Raw genomic sequence first — 13,448 nt, 5'->3', positions numbered from 1 at the left:
TACAATATATAACATTAGATCCTTCATAAACTGGACTAAATAACATTATTAGGGAGCAGGAAAAACCACATCCAGTGTTTTAAAAAGAGGTCGAAATGAACAAATACATTTCCTATAATATCGAACGAAGATAGGCAATATGATGGTGGCACGACGGTGTTATCTGCAACATCATACGGTAAATTTCCCTAGAGGGTAGAGAGAGTTAGAGTTAGAATCGGAGGTTGTGCGGAGAACAGTGGGAGTATGATGAAACGGTAATGGGTGCCGGTGTTTTGTTGCACAAATATCAAGGTATTATAAGGCGATACAGTAACGTTAATTAAAAATAAACTTTGTCGCTCAGAAGTTGACGAATTCCTTTTGTAGTTTATTTTGAAACTTTTGTAAGTAATAGATGCAAGTTTGTGAGTGAAGTATGTTACATGTTTGAAAATTCTCTTTGAGATAATAAAATATATTTATTTTCAAATAATTTTAAAATGAAACGAATATAACTGAATTTTTCATGAATTTTAATGGTTTATCAACTAGATTTTTTATTAACATTATTTGATCTTTGTTGTTTTCAAGCATTTACATCGGAATTTGCCCACCCAAGTTTTAATTTCTTCCTATTCCTTAGATTTACACAGAGTGATTTTTATGTATGGAACGCCTCAATTATCTCGATTATAAGGTACGATTTTTATCAATTTTTGTGTATAAGAGTCTTGTGATACAGCCGGTATTATGGTGGTATTTACAAGGTCTTTAGTTTTTCTGGAAAAATAATGAACTTTGTTATTTCAAATAGATCATCCTGTATATTTTTCGCTTCTCGAAATTCTTAAGAAAAACTTATTTTTTATCTAATGTTTTCTATATCTAAATGCCATAATTTTGGAGTTATAGCAGAAAATTTGCCCGAAACGTTTGAATAAATTATTATTGTTAAAGTTTATTTTATTAAAAGTCACAATGGATCGTTTATCTGTAAAATAACGAATTGAAATTTTAATGATATTAGGATATGATGGTAGGCGTAGAGGTCGACAAGAAACGTTTAAGATATTTAATAATTTATATCCTAACCGAAATACCATAACAAAACTGGTTCAGTAAAATATTTATCCAAATCAGGGCGCAGTAAAACTGCATTAACTGAGAACAAATTTTTAGATGTTTGCGTCCTGTTAGAAGACGATCCACACTTGAGTACTTCCAGGGAACTTGATATTTCGCAAACATCTGTAATGAAAATTTTACGAGATAATCAATTCCATCCATACAAAGTAAGGTTAGTTTAAGAGTTGTCAGATGACGATTTTGATAGACGTGAACAGTTTCCAGATCTAATGATGGAAAAATGTTACAATCAAAACGATTCAAATTTTCAAAATAATGTTATGTTTTGCGATGAGGCCACTTTTTGTATTAATGGAAACGTAAATCGGCATAATTGTAGATACCCAATATCTCGAAAAACTGAATGTATGGGCTGAAATAATAGGCGACAAAATAATTGATCCCTTTTTCATTGAGGGTAATTTATATGGTCCGACGTATTTAGTTTTATTGGAAAATAGTATTATACCCGAGGTGACTCAGATATATCCGAATACAAGTAAGTATTTTCAATTACATTTGGAAAAAACTTCATTATTAGACAATAACAGGTACAGTAAGATGGTGCCCCACCTCACTATGCGTGTGTGGTGAGGTAATACCTAAATAACGTGTTTCCCAGAAGATAGATTGAAAGGCGTGGTTTTATCGAACAGTCTCCGCGATCACCCGACATGTATCCTTTAGACTATTTCCTATGGGGTCACTTAAACAGCATCGTTTATAAAACAAAACCTGCCAATATGCAGGAATTAAAAGATAGGATTACTACAGAGATAAAAATATTGAGTAGTCAGGGATGTTGCAAAATGTATTGCAAAGTTTTAAAAATCGCTATATGTATTGTATGTTTTCTAAAAATTCGTAATTTTTCTACGTCACAAATGTGGATCTGCTTTTAACAGACCTTGTTACGAGATTTGTATTAGCACATAAGTTATTAAAGAATATGCAAATTAAACGACTTTATTCAATCGTAGCCATCTAAATGTACAATTTATTGTAACTTTGGTGGAGATACTGCAAATGTATTTCACAAAGTTCATTATGTTTCCGAAAAAAGGAAAGATCTGATAACAATATAGATACCACAGATACCGAGATAATTGAGGCGTTCCATACATAAAACTCACTCTGTATAACTATTGGTTCTAGTTAAGTTAACAAACCTAAATATATGGTGTACATGCATCTCGAATACACAGAACGTCCGTAGGAAGTAAGTAAAGTATTCCCTAGGGGTGAATCGGTCCGACATAATCGACCACTGTGGGTTCCAGTTCACCAACTTCTCCATAAACGCCCGTTAACAATTAGTATCCCTTTCGGTTTATTATTCTAGCTCAGCTGCCTTTCACGAAAATTGATGTTTTAAGTTTAGTTGAAAGGGTTTTACTCACTAAGTTTCGCAGTTATAATCTTTATGGGTAGTGTGGATATAAAGATCGATGAAGTTAGGGAAATGAAAATTTCTGAGAAATTCCGGGAAATTTCAACACAGCATTCTGTATTTTATAGAAGGGATAATATTCATAATGTAGGTGGCTAAGTGTAGCTAAATAAAGTTACGTTGATACTATTTTTTGCGTTATATCCTCACAGACTTACGTGTATTTAATCAATAAAGGGAACTAAACAGCATCAGTCCAATTTTTCTTTATTAATCTATACGTTAATCCAATGTACAATCTTAGTTGTTTTGTAAGAACTAAAACAAATCGAGACCTGCTCTAACGTTGCTCTAACGAAACGGTAGTGATACGTCCAGTTATTCAAAAAAACACTTGCTTCGAAGTGCTTCGTGTGCTAACAAATTTTGTTGGATTTGGCTCGTCTAAAAAAACCTATACAATCGATTGTTGTTTAGTTTTGGGTTTATGTGCCTTTCACGATCTTATAAATGTCTTTTGAAGCAACGTGATTTTTTCAGCCTTTCTTTGTACCAATCGACAAGAGGTTTTTTTGAGCGATTGTCAAATTATCCACCCCTCGTTGAGCGCCAAAAATTTGGCCTGAAAAACAAAGATGAAAATATAAATATGAGATATCAAATATCAAAATGAATGCCAAAAATGTGGTGCAAAAAATATATCGAATAAACAAGTCAATTAATTATACGCTAATAATAATTAAATCAATAATAGAGACCAGTTTTCCTGAAGACTGTACTAATCTGTTTGATTTCAAAATAATATGCAGGCTACTAGCTACTAGCTTTTAGACAGTGGACAGAAAAATAACTGAATTTGACTCAAGTCAAACTAATATTGAAATATTTCATCGATACTAAACAACACCTAGCGACTCAAATTACTAATTACTCTATAACTATACTTGGTAAAGTATACGTTAAGAAAATAGATGAATGTATAACAATTAAATTCCAACTAATAGGTGATATATACCCATATTCCCCGGAGTGTACACAACGAGTTTACAACAAGATAGTTGTAATTCAACTTATCAAACACTTAAATTGTGTGTTAAGCAAACATATATAGAAACTAGTAGGTGTATGAAGAATAACATATTTATAGTGGAATAAATTATGAAATTATAAATCTCCACTGGGACGTTGTCATCCATAGGGTCATCTAACTCTTCGTTACGCACTCAAAAATCTTGCTTAAACTGCTACTAGGATTTTTGGGTAACCAAATTTGAGTAATTCTGCCCATAAAAGCTACTTCCAAATAGATACTCGTACAAAACGTTGAAGTGAGTCAAAATGCGGTATGGGAAGCGTACAAAACGGGTTCCATTAAAAAGGTGGTATCGGTCTTAACATACAAGCTGCAGCTATAATAGCCCAGTCACAAAAACCAGTACCTAACCAGAAAAACTGTCTGTGAGTTCTTATGTGATCCCCAAAATGGGTCAAAAATAGCAATATTCTACGAAGAAAGTTCCAGGTACACCACACTGAGATGGAGCCCCACGATTCTTGAATAATACCGGTATGGTGACCGTACAATACAAACATTACAAAAGCTGGAAATACTTAAATATCAATAGCTCATACTCATTAATAATTACTAGTAAAAAAACTATTTATTAAAAAATTTACGGAGACTTTCTAGAATCATAACAAATACAGCAAGAGGACATTCCTCAAGATTTCTATCGGTAAAGACACACGGAATGTATGAAACACAATTGAAACGTGCAAAAAAAGAATAGTCATAACGGTATTCAACCCGCCAACACTGTAGGTGTAGATAGGGCTGCCAACCTTCGGGTCTAGAATAAATCCATGAAAACAGATTTAGTTAATTTGCCAATCATTAATTTCTAAAAGACATTGCCGAATACATCCTCGGACAATAAAAAAAACAATTCAGTCTCTGGTGAGAAGAGGTCACATAGCTGGCAATATATTGAACCAGGATTGAAACAGCCGATTTTGAACGACTACCACGAAATTCATCCTGTAGCAATCACCACAACCAAAAATCGAAACGAGTTGATCTCCACACTGCTATTGGTTCAATCCACGTCGAAAATAATAAAATATTACCGCACGAAAATGTTCGTGATTTAATTACATTTTTTGACCAAGATGAATGTTTCAAGTATCTGTAAACTCAAAGAGCACTCGTATGACAACACGGTTTGACTCCGTTCACCATTAAAAATGTCATACTGTATGATGGCATATTTACATCAGTGTTGCCATATTATCTTAAACCTTAAATTAATTATACTCTTGATAGTTCTTTCTTTATTGCTCACAAATTTCATCGAAGTATCTTTATTTTTTAGATTGTTTTAAAAGACTGATTAAAATATAATATAGTTTTGTCCTTTTATTTTGCAAATTTGATACATGTAACTGAATAATTCTGATTATGGTGAATAATTTGTTAAATCTATTGGCATACTACCCATGTTACCGTATAAAGTCTTTTCCCAAAACATTTGAATTGCCTTAATCTTTGGATTTTTCTTTGTGTATTCCCGACCGTTGAAATGGAATATATCTAATAAAAAATGTATAACGAAACGTATTCGCCAAGCTTGCTAAAGCACCAAAGACAAAGCCACCACAGAGAGTTTCCAAAGCTTCAACAATAAGGTACTTACTAATTCAAAGCAATCCTTTCACCACACTTATAACTCCATTCGAGTTATACGTTTAAGTTATTAGAGAAGAACGAAAAGCCAAAAGTAATAACGTTAAAAAAGCAAGTTCCTAATCGCATTTACGAGATTAAGCGAACAGAATCTGAAAGGATGTCGTCAGCGACAAGTTGATTAAAAAGTTTAAAACTAATTTGTCGACTGCAGCCATTGATACGTCCTTATAAACTGTCATAAATCTATTTATTCCAGCTATATATTTTACGCTGAAACTTCTCAACTTTTAATTGAATTTACCAAGGATAGGTACACGCTACTTACGTTACATTTGAAGGTACTAGGCCAGGTTATGAGTACAATACATTAGTGGAGTTTAAATGCGAGATCGACAAATTTTACCCAAAGTACGAGAAAATGTGTAAAATGCTTATTAATGCACGAAATGCAAGCAAAATTTTCATTAGAATAATGACCACCCCTATAAAAATACACAGAATTCAGGGGCTAAGGCTTTAAATTTTGATCTATCAACCCTTCTTCTGTTGTGCATTGTTTATTAAAAGAGTAATTTGAGTTTTTTTGATATTCGTCCATTTCTACAGCATAGATTTTGTTTTTGAGAAAGAAAAAAAGAATATGAGTTAGTAGAAAGACAATTTAAAGAGGATTTGTGTGTGATTAGATGCGAGATTGACAAAATTTACACAAAATACGAGAAAATGTGTAAAATGCTTATTAATGCACAAAATGCAAGCAAAATTTTCATTAGAATAATGACCACTCCTATAAAAATACACAGACTTTAGGGGCTAAGGCTTTAAATTTTGACCTATCAACCCTTCTTCTGTTATGCATTGTTTATTAAAAGTGTAATTTGTGTTTTTTGATAGTAGTCCATTTCTACAGCATAGATTTTGTTTTTGAGAAAGAAAAAAAGGATATGAATTAGTAGAAAGACAATTTAAAGAGGATTTGTGTGTGATTAGATGCGAGATTGACAAAATTTACACAAAATACGAGAAAATGTGTAAAATGCTTATTAATGTACAAAATGCAAGCAAAATTTTCATTAGAATAATGACCACCCCTATAAAAATACACAGAATTCAGGGGCTAAGGCTTTAAATTTTGATCTATCAACCCTTCTTCTGTTGTGCATTGTTTATTAAAAGTGTAATTCGAGTTTTTTTGATATTCGTCTATTTCTACAGCATAGATTTTGTTTTTAAGAAAGAAAAAAAGAGTATGAATTAGTAGAAAGCCAATTTGACGTGAATTTATGTGTGAATAGATATTAGACTACCTTTCCCTTCAGAAATTGCAAGCTGCAATAGAAGAGAGAAGAAACTTAAAGAAGGCATTCGTTAATGAAGTTATAACCAGTCCTGGTGTTTAAGAAACAATTACTCATCAATTTAAAATTAAAAAAAAATCACATAATTAGAATCCTAAAGTTATTTATTCTTTACAGAATCGATGATAAAGATGAAGAACCAAAATAAATGAATTAAAGTAAGTAAATTAATAAATGGAAATAAATAAGTTAGTGCGAGTCTCCAAAATGTGATCCATTCAAAAAAGCTACGTTTCTAAGTTAAACATAATTATGTCTAAATTAGTAATGAGATATGACCATTTTTTGAGACGGAAAATGTCAATAACATTGGATATTGTTGTTAGTTACGTAATTAAAGAGAATTATTCACATATTGGGATGTAAATACAAAAAAGTTTCACAGCACAGCATATTCACTAAATAATAAAGAGATGTGAAGCAATTTTCTCGAGAAACTGAGAATAATGTACCAAAAAATCATTCTATTATCATTTCAAATTTTGTTGACGAAGAGATCCAACAATATGTACAGGAATTTGGCACGACACATGATTATGTTACACATTACAAAAAAAATAACTGCTTTCAATCTCCTTTTTGTTTGTTCTTTTTACCATCAGGGAACAAAAGATATTAAACTCTCATAATGCACGCAATTATTTGAAAATAATTTATTAGTGATTTTTAAGTTTTGATGATTCAAAAAACAATGATCAGAATCGATAAATTAGTAGGAGATTGTTGTTGTACTCCATATTCGTGCAGCTTCAATTCTTTGGACTACATGGAGATACAAGAATTATATTTTTGTTGAAAAATCGATTGAATAATTAATTTGTGCTACCTTTAGATTATACAGGTTGTCGCTGTAAATGTTAAACATTGGCATGAGTTATAAAATAAGACAATTTTATACCCACAACCTAAATACTTGAACCCAGTTATTTTTAAGCATGTGAAAATCTTATAATGTATTAAATGTATCAAATTATTGATTATCTTATTTACTAATGAATCAATTATAGTATAAATTGTATATTTTATTAGAAGTGATGATATTCTTCTAGTTCATTTTGTAGGAAAAGCCAAGAATATGAAATCTTCCATGTTATGGAGTCGGTTCTCAAAGCTAAAGAGTTTTATGAAAGAAATTGCTGACAACACAAAATATCTGTGGGTACAAGTAACCACATTTTTATGCAAAAGTGATTTTACTGTTTGGGATCTTTGGTTTTATCCTAAAGATGATTTGATACGTTTGAGTTTAGACGAAGTGGCAGAAGATCGGTGCCTTATTGTTGTGTTTTTACGACATCATATGTCAAAAAGTTTTACCATTACCAATGAGTGATGTACATTCTAATCCTATGAACTTTAACTTAAATATGCAGATCTATAGCTTAAAACCATGAACAGCAGAAAATTATCTGTTGCATACCGAAATGATAGGTGTTACGCCTAACATGTTACCACCAGCGTTGTCCCGAAACTGGAAAATTCCGAAAATAAACGGGACATGAGTTGAGGCGGTCTCGGCAACCATGTTGGTGGAAAACATCGCTTATTTGCTAGCTCTGAAAAGTCACGGAGGATGTCGTTTTTCCAACGTTGCAGAAGGATACATAAGATACATTTCCATACAAAGGAAAAGAAAAGTAACACAAAAATTGTTCAACCCTTCTCACTTGCAAAATAGAAGCTTTGCGACATACCAACAACTTCCAACCATCTGCTTCAACATCTTTAGTTTTAAAGAATGAAATAATGAAGAGACTAAACTTCTGCAATAATAAAAAATGTACAATGAATGTTACTAATAATACCAACGATGCTTAAATATACTAATTAAGTTGTTGTTTCCACAAAAAATGTTATAACTAAATAATTCTTTTGTATACAGATGAAAACGCTTTTCCAAAGTCATTCAAAAAATATCAGTGAGATATTTATTTTTTATTATCGAGAGATTTCAACTAACAAACTCGTTTTGTTGCTTTTTTACTATTTTTTTGACTCAATTCATTAATAAATTGAAATCTACATTGTGTACATTATAATGTAATATATATACAAACTTTTTCTCCTCGGGAATCCTTGTAAGTAATCCATTGGTTTAGCGATGGTCTCCAATATTCAACTAAAAAAGCCTCAGCAAATTCTTGACCTTGACCGTTACCAAAACGTCCCTGAGTTTCGGTCCATGTCATCAAATGAGGTTTTTGAAGATCGACCTCTAGATATTCTTTTACGTCACTACTTATTTGAGCTTTTGGGCACCAAGCACCACCATTTTTTTCTTGTCTTATCCTGTAACAATAAAATAAAATCAAAATTTGTTTTTTTTTCTTATAGATCGATTAAATTCAACAGGTCTTGGTATATAGGTAGTTATGGGGATCTTTATTATTATTTGCATTTGATATTCAAGTACACTCAGTGTGATCGATGTTTTGATTAGTATTTTGAAATTGCTATTACTGATCAAAGCAGTATCAACAGTGCTATTCACATTTTCATCAGTTTGATGATGAACAGACAACGCTTTCATATCATCTTTAATAAATTTGGTATAATTATTAAAGAACGGTTTAATAATCACATTAAACACTTATTATAAATATCCAATAAATTTGAAATTAATGCGCTGATTGATATTATTTATTATTGCACAAGCATACCAAGAAAAACTGGTAAATTTGATACTACTAAGAACCAATGGTGATAAAATAAGGAAACAAAATTTCTATGGAAAAATTGACGTTTCGATCTGTTGCAGTCTTTAACAAAATAACACTGACAACTTGAAAAATTAAATTGATTAATAGATCACCTACAACATGGATATCAATCCAACTACAAAAATTCAATTGATAGCTTTTTGACAAATAACAACTGAAGGAAAACAAATCTTTTGGTTGAAACTGATTTCTATTTTGATGCTCATGTTGTAAGTCATTGATTCCCAAAGTGATCCAGTTGCACCCCCAGAGCTCCACGGTCCTACAACAGGATTGTATTTGAATTTTTATAGTTAGATCTGATTTTTTGCAAGTTGTCAATGTCATGTAATATTTTGATACACACAACAGGTGGAAAGTCACACATTTTTATTTGTTTTTAAAATCACATTTTGGTTAATTCAATTAAGTTTTTCCTGATATTTCCCAACACGTTTTTTTGCGGGAATTAAATGCTACATCGCTTCTTGTGTCTATAGACAGATGGACAGACACAACACTAGTATTTTTCACAAAAAGAAAAGTTAATATAAATAATGTTATGGCGTTACACATCTCAATCGACTTTCCACTTATAAGGTAGTACGATCGTTATCAATTCGACTTTTTCTAGGAACTTCCTGAAGAAAACAAACACAGGACTTAGTCCTAACAGATAAAGGAAAAGAGAAGACGAGAAATTGGAGAAAATAATGACAAACGGATATCTGGTGACAGAAATCAGGAAATACATGCAGGAATAGCTAAAAGGCGATTAACTCCATGAAAAATTTGTACTAAATTGACCAATACAGGGACAATAAATTGTAGAGGTAAAAAGGGAAATATTTATAATGCTATAGCATATATAGATTATAAATTACATGGAAATTGACTAGGAGATTGAGAAAAGAAAATAGAACAATAGAGAAAAAAATTAGGATAAGATAAGATAACAAAATGTAATAGCGAGAAAAATGATAAACGGAGAAAACATCATTTTTAAACTAAATAGCAAACCTAGGAAAAAAAGAATGGATCGTGTAATAAAATATATTGGAAAGAAAGAAAATTTGTAGGCTTAACCTCATAAGGTGAAGGAAAAAGTGAGAAAATGTTTTATGTTAAACACTAACATCTAGATTCCGCATTGAACGCTTATTTCTTTGACTTTCACTCTGAAGGCTTTATCCTTTTGATCTATTGATACAGTCTTTATTACCAATACTCAATGATATCGGTTTGGAAATTTCAAGTGATATTTTCCTTAAGAAGGGTATACGATTTGAAGGAATATATTATATCTCTATCATGTTGAAAATATTGTGAATCGCCATTGTGAAAATATGTGTTCGCTTCTGATCTCCATATTAAATTTACCAAATCCTTCATTCTACACTCTTAGTAATAAATATAATGTTTTTAATATATATTCTGCTTGCTATTTAAAATTAAGTGACTACCATTTTCGATTTCCGATTACCAATTTAACCGATATACGCTTATTGTTAGTCCAACTCAAAACAACATGAATTCAAATAAATAAACCAGTGAACTGTTCATCTACTAGAATCATGATCTTTCATTAATAAAGCCAGAATGTATCAATTATAGTATAATCAACTAACCGACCAGTTTGGTAAGCGATAAACACGTTTGGATACACTCGTCTCTATCAGATACAGGTTGGAATCAAGTGAAATTTACAGCACTGGAGAAAAATTTAGAAGAACATATGAATTTCGATGTCAAAACTTAACTAACTTACTAACAATATACTGGTGTAAATCTCAATAGTACTTTGGTTTTAATTATAGTAAGTCAGACTTTTCACTGGATTCTCAAGAGATATTTCCCGAGGATACCACTGATTGCATCAAATTCCAAGAAATAATGATAAGAAGGAAAACAAACTTAAACTATTTGAAAATCAGATTGTTCACAGATGAGGTTTTTTTTCGAAATTTCTTAACATTGTTCGTCTATTCTATTGGATTTTTGAGTTGAACATATACATATATTATTGAAACAGCGTGCCATAAACTGTTTCTCGTATATCCTCATAGCCTCAAAGTGAAATATAAGTGGGGACAATTTCTTGTTGTAGTGCTGAAATCATTAGTAACAAGATATCTGATCGGCAAAATTCTGATCGGCAAAATTTAATATCACTGCAACTGATAGTTGAAGCCAATAAAAACATATTTTAAGTAATAGATTGACGCGCAATAGTAAAGCTGATTCTAATTTACGATTTAAGATCCAGAACACAATCCATTCAATGTCTATTTTATCGACTTGAAACAAAAACAAATGACTTTATAACACGATATAATTCAGAATTGCAATGAACATGTAAAACTACTGAAATCCAACAGAAAGATTTTTTTCAGGAGTTGACATAAATAAACGAATAAAATAAACGAATAAAAAATCATTAACACGCTTAAATTACCGTCACCGCTATGTGGGTTTGTTAGTTTACCTTACCATATACACCGTTACGGCACGATACAAGTTTCGACGAGATGTAAGTATATAAGCAGCGAAGCTATTAGACGAAAAATATAGTTTAAAAAACTTAAAGAGCCTGCTTTTGAAGCAGATCAAACTAAAAAGTTATCTTGAACTTTATGAAGCGTAGTTTTTATTTCTTTTAAACAATATTTTTCACTTTTTTAGTTTCATATGCTATGAAAGCGTGTTTATTGTTTTTTGAACTATATTTAAAAAGGCCTTGTAAAATTTTCCAAGAGTTTGCAGTTGACAAAATATGTTACAATAGAACCGAACCTGAAAACATCCTCAGAACAAATTACAATATAAAATGATATTCAAATTTAAACTGCAAATGAACTCCGTCTCCCATTCGCTTAAAAGAGAATTTTAATGATACTACTCTCCAGTTTCAATTCCTGAAACAGAAATATATTTATAATACTCATAAAACTGTAATTTCTAAAGATCGTGCAGTAGAAATAGAATTCTTAATCACAACAATAAATTACAGTTAATGTTTAATCCATTAATGCTGCACTTAAAGGTGCAATTGAGTGCCAAATTAACTACGTGTTTCAGTTGTACTCAAATTTCAGTGAGTACCTTAAACAGGTCTGAATGCCTATACCGTGAATGCAATTTAAAACTTAACAATGTCTTAAAAATACCGGGAATGCACAACATACTATTTCTTCATAACCTCTATTGATTTATGATTTCGAATATTATTTAACTTGCAATCTTGGGTAAATCTGCTATGTGGGCGTGTTAAGTCAGAGTCAGAGCTATAGAAATATTCAAAAACCTTCGGTAAAAAAAGTTACTTTTAGTCTAGTATTTAAAACCTAAAAACCTGATATAATAATAATACTAATAAAACCTGAAACTCAATGTTCTGACTGAAGCCTTTTTGTACTATTTGTCTTCATCCAATAGTGATTACAATATAGTATAACAAAATTATTTACCCCAATATACGAAACATTTGAAATTCTACAAATCCTGTATTATGATGAAGTATAAAAAACTTAAATATCCAAAGTGTTCTGTCTGGGTTTCTTACAGCTAATGGTAATTACATTTTCATTACATTGAGAGTCAATCGATCAATTTGTTTAGACTATTTAAAGACGTATTTATTCACTGTGGCCCTTGCGATGAATGATATATAAAAGAAATATGAAGAATTTCTCTACGACAGAAGAGTTTTGTTGTAGTCATGTAAGAGGATGGTCTCAGAAGTACCTAAGCCAACAAAAAAAATTTTTCCAGCGATGTTCAATAAGATCGATATCCTTTTTATAATAAAAATCGTCAAGCTCTTCAAAATAGCTATTAACTGCTTTGATTGTTGTAAAATTTTTGACCAACGAGCTATTTTTTACAGCCTATGAACAGAAAATAATCAGAGGGGACTAAATCTGGAGAATAGGGTACATAAGGTAGCAATTCAAACTTTAACTCATTAATTTTGGCACTGCAATAGCGAATGTGTCAGCTGGTACATTGTCTTGTTGAAACAACAATATGGTTAATGAAAATTATCCCACGCGCATCCCAAAAAACCGACGCCACAGTCTTGCTTTCAGATGAAACGATCTTTGCCTTCTTTGGAGCTGGTTCTCCTTTTTCAATTAATTGTTTTGTTTGTTCTTTTGTTTGAGGTGTGAAGTGATGGACCCACGTTTCATACATGGTTATGAAAGGGT

General features: G+C 31.4%; 1 protein-coding gene across 1 annotated transcript in view; it reads right to left on the bottom strand.

The window, feature by feature from the left end:
• LOC130897334 (discoidin domain-containing receptor 2-like) overlaps nt 1–13,448 on the bottom strand; it is a 404,892-nt gene that overhangs the window by 184,295 nt on the left and 207,149 nt on the right. The window contains exon 4 of the mRNA XM_057806133.1: nt 8,599–8,830. Within this exon, the coding sequence (XP_057662116.1) occupies nt 8,599–8,830 (232 nt within the window). The remainder of the gene's footprint in view (nt 1–8,598; nt 8,831–13,448) is intronic.

The sequence above is a fragment of the Diorhabda carinulata genome, chromosome 8, assembly GCF_026250575.1.
Source record: "Diorhabda carinulata isolate Delta chromosome 8, icDioCari1.1, whole genome shotgun sequence".
NCBI classification, from domain to species: domain Eukaryota; kingdom Metazoa; phylum Arthropoda; class Insecta; order Coleoptera; family Chrysomelidae; genus Diorhabda; species Diorhabda carinulata.
This window is presented reverse-complemented; position numbering and strand designations above follow the sequence as displayed.